This window comes from Hemibagrus wyckioides, unplaced genomic scaffold, assembly GCF_019097595.1.
Source record: "Hemibagrus wyckioides isolate EC202008001 unplaced genomic scaffold, SWU_Hwy_1.0 Contig14, whole genome shotgun sequence".
Taxonomy (NCBI): Eukaryota; Metazoa; Chordata; class Actinopteri; order Siluriformes; family Bagridae; genus Hemibagrus; species Hemibagrus wyckioides.
This window is the reverse complement of record NW_026690774.1, coordinates 312,091-320,119: the sequence shown is the minus strand read 5'-3', so window position 1 is coordinate 320,119 and position 8,029 is coordinate 312,091. Positions and strand designations below refer to the sequence as shown.

General features: G+C 39.1%; 1 protein-coding gene across 1 annotated transcript; it reads right to left on the bottom strand.

Moving 5' to 3' along the window:
• Nucleotides 1–3,281: 3,281 nt before the first annotated feature.
• LOC131349852 (polyadenylate-binding protein 1A-like) lies at nt 3,282–4,066 on the bottom strand. Its single transcript, XM_058385342.1, has 3 exons — nt 3,901–4,066; nt 3,487–3,680; nt 3,282–3,377 (listed from the first exon to the last, which is right to left on the bottom strand). Exons 1-3 carry the CDS (start codon nt 4,064–4,066, stop codon nt 3,282–3,284), a joined length of 456 nt encoding a protein of 151 aa, XP_058241325.1.
• Between the last annotated feature and the right edge of the window lie 3,963 nt (nt 4,067–8,029).

Sequence of the window (8,029 nt, the reverse complement as noted above, 5' to 3'; positions counted from 1 at the left end):
ACTTACCTGCTGCTCAGGATTGCTAAGGCTTCAGGAAATATTCTTCAAATGATGTCTTTAAAAATCTGAGAATAATTTCTCTAATTGACCAGTAGCATGCTAGTTTTGTCAGAAATCTAAAACAATCTTAATAACAAAAACTCAATCATCTTCAGCTTTAAATCTTAGCATAAACTCATTTGCTGAATAAATGAAATAAACAATTTGAAATGAAATATTGGTCATTATTGTTACTTTATTAAATAACACGTCTACTGAGGTCAGGCTTGTCCAAAATCTGACCCTATGGTCAAATGCATCCTGTTTACAGATGTCAACTTACATGTCACTTAAATATTCAGTTCTTTCAGGCCTTCACAAAGTTTTTTTGTGATTGTTGTGGCCAAAAATGTCAAATGTCAAAATGTGTGATGTTTTTCTGCTTTTTTGCAGAAAAAAGTTGAATTGAATTTTAAACTCCTACCAATGAAGACACAAAAATATGTAATTTCTTTCTATGGAATCTGCACCCATGTTTCGACATGAAAGCTTTGTCTGAACGTGTGGAAAACTGTGTCTATCTATCTAATTGTGATGAACTCCTACAGGCAGAAGGTGTAGAATCCATAAGTGGTAGTTTATTAAATCCACATCAGTAGGCAAAAATCTGAGTCAAAATAAACAGGCAGAGTAATCAAAAAATTTAGCAAAGACAGTCAGTGAAGAAACGGTACAAGGACACAAAACCACAGAGCAGAATCGAGAACAAACTCAGCAAGGGTCATACTTGTGAATTAATAGTAAATACAATGGAAAGACTCGGTATGTCATGACTGTAAATAATACTTTGTGTAGAGCTTCTGAAAATGCTGGCTTAAGAAGTGCTAATGGCAGGAGATATTAGTCAAATCTGTGGTGTGGGGACATTTCGGATTTGTTGTTGACTATGATGCCGATAAAACAAAAACTTAAAGTCTTTCAGTTAACAACAAATTCATTACTTAATTTTGGATTTCCTCCGTAGGTGCAGAGAGTGTCTTCCTGATGAGTGGTTCTGTGGAGACTGTGATGTCCTGCATCACAAAAAACAGCCTCTCCACAATAGGAATAGTGAGATTGATGGGTTTTTCAAAGCCATTTCTCCATCCACTCACAGCATCAGAAGTGAGGATGGCTATAGTACCCATGAACAAGGTATGATCTTATGAAACCCTGAGTGTTGCAGTTCATTTATACCTGCAGTTACAATAAATTTAGGTGATTTGTTGTCTTTGTTCTTGACAGCTTGCCTTTTGCCAACTGTGAAAGTGTCAGACTGCTCCTGTGGAGGCACTAACTTCATTATGTCACCATCTATACTCACTAGTATCTGTCTGTCTGTCTGCCTTTGTAATGATCCATTTAAATATGAATCAATATCAGAAATTTTAATTAAAGATCCTCACCAACTTGACACCAGCTTCTCTTGCCCGCAGTAAGGTGTCCATTTTATCCACCTACAAACGTACACACACACACACACACACACACACACACACATGAGGACTGAGGGAGTAGTGGGTGGGACTTTGTTTTCCAAATAACCAAAGCTAACATGTTAAAGATATTTACGAATCTGATATGAAACACTTGCCATGTTGCTTGAATGTATATTTCTTGACTGTGTGTGTGTGTGTGTGTGTGTGTGTGTGTATGTGTGTGTGTGTGTGTGTGTGTGTACACTTACCTTGGCTTGCAAGTGCTCGGGATCACTAATCATGTTCATGATCTTGAAATTGTTTTCTCCTTGCACAAGCATCAGAGTGATTTGTTTTGCATCAGCAGGGTGGATTTCTGCTACCAGTGGAAGCAAGTAATCATCTGCAAAGAGAGAGAGAAAGTGTGTGAGGTGTGTGAAAAAGCGAGAGAGAACAGAAACAGAGGCATCCGATCAGGTAGCATGGGTGGTGGGGCTCAGACTCTCTATGAACTGATATCAAGTACTAAAAACAAATGCAGTTGAAAGCAGGAGTTTGTAGATGTTTTCAGTGGACATGTGATGATAAAAGTGGAATAAAATGCTAAGCTGGAGAGCAGGAGTGTATACGAGCCGGATGTGTGTGTGTGTGTGTGTGTGTGTGTGTGTGTGTGTGTGTGTGTGTGAAATTCACAGGCCATCGTGATCTGGTCATCTAAATCTGCTGACTCTAACATATAGATCGTCAGCCTCTTCTGGGGTGGTGGAAATTTAGGTACATCCTGGGAACACAGGATATTATTATTATTATTATTATTATTAATAAAAAAAAATAATAATAATAATTAATAATAATAATAATAATAATAATAATAATAATATTACTACACAATATAATAATCACACTATTAGATTAGTACCATAATCCTTCATACATCTTTAGCATGTAATATTAAGCATGCAGAATATTGTTATTGTTGTGTGAGGGTGCTTTTTGTTGTGTTTTGGACCTGAAGTGGAGCCGGAACTCTGATTTCTGAGACAGCTTCCAGAGTTTCCTCTGGGGCAGCTGTCTCAGTAGCTTCCACTGGTGCAGTTGCTTCTACTGCTTCCACCCTGTCATCTGAGGCCACTGTCTTCACTGCTTCCACAGATCCCTCTGAGGCAGCTGTCTCAACAGATTCCTCAGAGTTCTCTGGGCCAGCAGTTTCAACAGCTTCCACATTGTTTACTGGGGCAGGGGATCCAGCGGCTTGGACCATCTGTGAGGCAGCAGTGTAGACAATCTGGCTGATGTCCTCTGAGGCAGATGCCTTGGTGCTTTGGACAGTGTCCTTTGTGCAAGGTGTCTCAAGGGTGCTCCTTTCGAACCAGGGAGGCAGCACTGGTTGGCGCAGTTTTGGTGGTACATTGTACAGTAATGGTGGGGCTCTACGCAGGCACTTTCTGTGGATGGTGTGGTCAATCTTCTTGATAAATTTGTGTGCCTCGACCTTGGGCTCCTCAGCCTTGTGTGCCTCCACCTTGGGCTCCTCGGCCCTGCGCGCCTCCACCTTGGGCTCCTCGGCCCTGCACACCTCCACCTTGGGCTCCTCCCAAGACCTGAAGTACTCGATGGTGCTGTAACACAACAGAGAAGCTGCACTTAGAATCTAAACCCTGCTGTTAAAAGTTATGTCCTCGACAGCAAAATTACCACCAGATGTTGACTGAAATACCCTCATAAGACCAAACAAATCTCTGTTTCGACAATATAAAGAGTTCAATGCAATTAGTTTAAAAAGGAATGTAAAAAATCCTGACATTTGAACCCTGGCTGGTAAAAAGACACTAATTTACATGTGACTTACACTTGGCGGTCGTTCAGGAGTTTTCCGTTCAGCCGTTCCGCCGCCTCCGCTGACTCGTACTGAACGTACCCATAACCTTTTGATTCCACAACCTGCAGGAGAAACACAGCGTGTCAACACACAACAACACACTAATCATGAAACACAGATATTCAGCTATTCAGATATATATATTCATATATAACAGCTCAAAGCTCGAACCTTGCATGACACGATCCTCCCGAACACAGAGAAAGTGTCAAACAGGGAGGTGCAGTCAATGGACCAATCAAGGTTCCTGATGAATATGTTCCCTCCCTTGATGGGCTTGGCGGTGGGTTCCCAGTTAGACCACATGACACGCATGGGTCTCCCCAGGAGAAGTTCAAAATTGAACATATCGATGGCTCTCTCAGCTGAGGGAACAGAAATAAACCATTCATTTTTAATTAAAGTCTATTATAGTCTATATATAACTCATCCAAATATCTTTTCATATCTTTTTAGTACCATTTAAAACATGACCATATCCATATAGTAAAACTATAAAATACTACAGAAGTTACACATGTAGCCTTAAATCTGCTGCAAAAACAGATAAGAAACAGTGTAGAAAAAAGAAACGGTTTGTTTTACCGTCATCTCGATAGCGAAAGTTGACGTACGCATATCCGAGAAGAGAGCCGGTCTTCCTGTCCCTGCAAATGTGGACAGATTGGACGTGTCCTGCAGGTCTAAATCTATTAGAAAGTATCACCTCTGATACTTCAGGGTGAAGATCTTTCACAAACAGTGCAGCCATTGTATAAAACAGTTAAAAGTGGTGGAATACTGCTAAACGCTGTAAAATGCTGCTAAACTCAGTGAAACCGCTGCTAAACGCTGTAAAATGCTGCTAAATGGTGTAAAATCGCTGCTACACAAGGGGCACTGTTTCTCTGTCGATAGCTAAAGGTGGTCTGAGGATGGTTGCTATGTACGTCGTCAGGTGATGTTCAGAACAGAATTCAGAATTCTACATGATGTCAGTTGGTCACATGACCTCATGACATCATGTAAGCAGTTAACATTAAACAGTTAAGTTCCAAACCCCAATAATGAATCCAATTCAAAATGGCTTTTAATATTAATATAGAAACACTGTATAGGCCTGGACAGGAAAGAGGCTGAGCTGCAATTAATCCCCAAAAAACATTCACTGACTATATTTTCAATGCATAGATATTAACCTAACGTAAACACTACTCTTTCAAGCTGCATTTAAACTGCATTTTGGAAGGTCAAACTCCAGGACACCATTGAAGGTCACTATATGGAGAAAAATCTGAAATGTTTTCTTAAAAAAACATCATTTCTTTAATGAAGAAAGAAAGACATGAACATCTTGGATGACCAGGGGGTGAGGAAATTATCAGTAGATTTTTGTTCTGGAAGTGAACTTCTCCTTTAAAGGATCTGCTGCTAACATCTTGGTGCCAGATACCACAGCACACCTTCAGGGATCTAGCAGAGTCCATGCCTTGACAGGTCAGGGCTGTTTTGGCAGCAAAAGGATGACCAAAACAATATTAGGCAGGTGGTCATGATGTTATGGGTAATTGGTGTAGAATTTTTTACTAATTAATGAACATCTTTTGTTGTTGAGTTGCATCCAATATCGTGGAACATCACCGAAGCAAATTATCCACATTATTTCAGTTATAAAGGATCATGATCTCACCAAACTCTTGATTTTTTGCTCTTAAAGTTTTAGACCAAAATCTAAAACGTATCCTGTTACTGAAAATAACACAAACAAACCTTATTAGAAAAACACTAAAACTGGAGACTCCTTCCAAATATATTACACATTTCCTCATGAAAAGCTTCAACATATCACCAGCCACACCCTTTTTATTAACGAATGAATCTGACCAATCAGAATCAAGCATTTACAACATTACTATAGGATACTGTAGCTCTGGAACAAAGCTGCACTTTTTATCCGTCACACACAGTTTACACAGATAGACTGTATTATTTGTAATGATGCTATAATTATCACATCAGCCAAATCAGGGTTCTCATACCCACCGCATAAAGATCTTTTTCTCTGTCTCTCTCTCAGTATGTTTTAAGTACGTCAGGAGGAACAGTTTCAAATGCCAGTTGATCAATTTTATATTTGGTCAGGCAAAAATGGCGATATACCTGTGTTTGCACAAAACACAGACTGATGCAAAGAGAATTTTCCTCAGACTTGTTAAATCAAGAATTTTAATTGATTTTAATTTCTACAGAAAGATGAATGATGTGAAGATGTTTGAGACAGTGTGGTGTCATGCTAATGCTCTGTGCTCTGTAGCAGAAGAGAAACCCTGCTTTGCACCAGAGCTAAACTAAATCCACCATTCACTGATGTGTCTTAACTTAATTTATTGAAATATTTTAAAATGTATTTATTGAATTACTGAGTCACCCTGATTTTACCACATATTATGTGACTTATGTGTAAATAAAAGGATTGTAAAAGTCAAAGTCTCTCTCTTTCTCTCTCTCTGTCTCTCATGGATAAGGACACCAGAAGAAGAAGAAACAGCAGCAACAAATAAATGACATTGTCCCCTATTCAGGGCTGACCACAGTTTAAAAACCCGTATTATGACGTCCTTCAGTTTTCGTGACACGGGTAAAGAAAATAATTGCTCAGTTCGATTCTGTGTATAATGACCCACAGGCATCGGGCAGTGATTATATATTTATACAAAAGCTGTACTTTTGTAATAAAAAGCATTTTTATTATTATATGTATGTTATATTTCTATAATGTATATTTTTAGCCTTTATATATTTTTATTTTACTCCTGCTTGGTCAAATCGTGGTCGTCATGGTTATGTTCAGAGTTGTCCACTAGAGGGCAGCAGAGATTTTGTCCCCCCCCCCCCCCACCATATATACACAGGTGTATTTGAATAAATTAGAATATCATCGAAAAGTTGATTTATTTCAGTAATTCAATTCAACAAGTGAAACTCTATAGTATATAGATTCATTACACACAGACTGATATATTTTTTATATATTTTAAGTGTTTAATTTTTTTAATTTTGATGATTATGGCTTGCATCTAATGAAAACCCAAAATTCAGAAAACTAGAATATTACACCAATAAAAAGCTAATTAAAAAAATGATTTTCAACACAGAAATGTTGGACTACTGAAAAGTATGAACATGTACAGCACTCAATACTTGGTCGGAGTTCCCTTTGCATGAATTACTGCAGCAATGCGGCGTGGCATGGAGACGGTCAGTCTGTGGCACTGCTGAGGTGTTATGGAAGCCCAGGTTGCTCTGATAGCGTCCTTCAGCTCTTCTGCGTTGTTGGGTCTGGTGTCTCGCATCTTCCTCTTCACAGTACCCCACTGATTCTCTATGGGATTTCTATGGGATTTCACAGGGTTTGCTGGCCAATCAAGCACATGGACACCATGCTCCTTAAACCAGATATTAGTACTTTTGGCAGTGTGGGCAGGTGCCAAGTCCTGCTGGAAAATGAAATCAGCATCTCCATAAAGCTGGTCAGCAGAATGAAGCATGAAGTGCTCTAAAACCTCCTGGTAGATGACTGTGGACCTGATAAAACACAAGTGGACCAACACCAGCAGATGATACGGCTCCCCAAACCACTCCCCAAACTTTACACTGGACCTCAAGCAACTTTGGATTTTTTGCCTCTCCTCTCTTCCTTCAAACTCTGGGATCTTGATTTCCAAATGAAATGGAAAATTTATTTTCATCTGAAAAGAGGACTTTGGCCCACAGAGCAACAGTCCAGTCCTTTTTGTCCTTAGCCCAGGTAAGACACCTCTGATATCGTCTCTGGTTCAGGACTGGCTTGACACAAGGAATGCGACTGACTCCAGCTGCAGTCCACTCCTTGTGAATCTCCCCCAGATTCTTGAAGGGGCTTCGTTTCACAATCCTCTCAAGGCTGCGGTTATCCCTGTTGTTTCTGCACCTTTTCTATCACACTTTCTTTCCATTCAAATTTCATTAACGTGCTTGGACACAGCACTCTGTGAACATCCAGCTTCTTCAGCAATGACCTTTTGTGTGTTACCCTCCATGTGCAGGGTCTCAATGACCGTCTTCTGGATGTCTGTCAAGTCAGCAGTCTTCCCCATGACTGTGTAGCCTACTGGACCAGACTGAGAGACATTTAAAGGCTCAGGAAACCTTTGCAGGTATTTTAAGTTAATTAGCTGATTAGAGTGCGACACCATGAGTCTCCAATATTGAACTTTTTCACAATATTTAAATTTTCTGAGATACTGAAGTTTGGGTTTTCATTAGCTGTAAGCCATAATCATCCAAATTAAAAGAAATAAACACTTGAGATATATCAGTCTGTGTGTAATGGCTCTATATAATACAGCAGTTTCACTTGTTAAATTGAATTACTGAAATAAATCAACATCGCACCTGTATATATATATATATATATATATATATATATATATATATATATATATATATTCTATATATATATATATATATATTAAGCCTTTAGATATTTTTATTTTACTCTAATTGGTCATGCTTGGTCAAATCATGGTGGTCATGGTTAGAATTGGATCATTATAATTACTCCCTCATCATCATCATCATCATCAGTAGTGAGGAAGACGAGGAGAGAGAACACGTGCTATGTACAATCGAGGAAAACACGTGAGCTTCCTCCAGCAGTGTGTATGTTCACATGTGAGCAGTGTAACACTTCAGT

What these genes read in the sequence shown, in the direction of transcription:
- LOC131349852 (XM_058385342.1), bottom strand. Translation starts at nt 4,066, where the DNA reads ATGGCTGCACTGTTTGTGAAAGATCTTCACCCTGAAGTATCAGAGGTG. An exon ending in CTTTCGCTATCGAGATGACG is followed by an intron (nt 3,681 to 3,900) that starts GTAAAACAAACC and finishes CTGTTCCCTCAG; the next exon opens with CTGAGAGAGCCATCGATATG. An exon ending in GGAGGATCGTGTCATGCAAG is followed by an intron (nt 3,378 to 3,486) that starts GTTCGAGCTTTG and finishes TTTCTCCTGCAG; the next exon opens with GTTGTGGAATCAAAAGGTTA.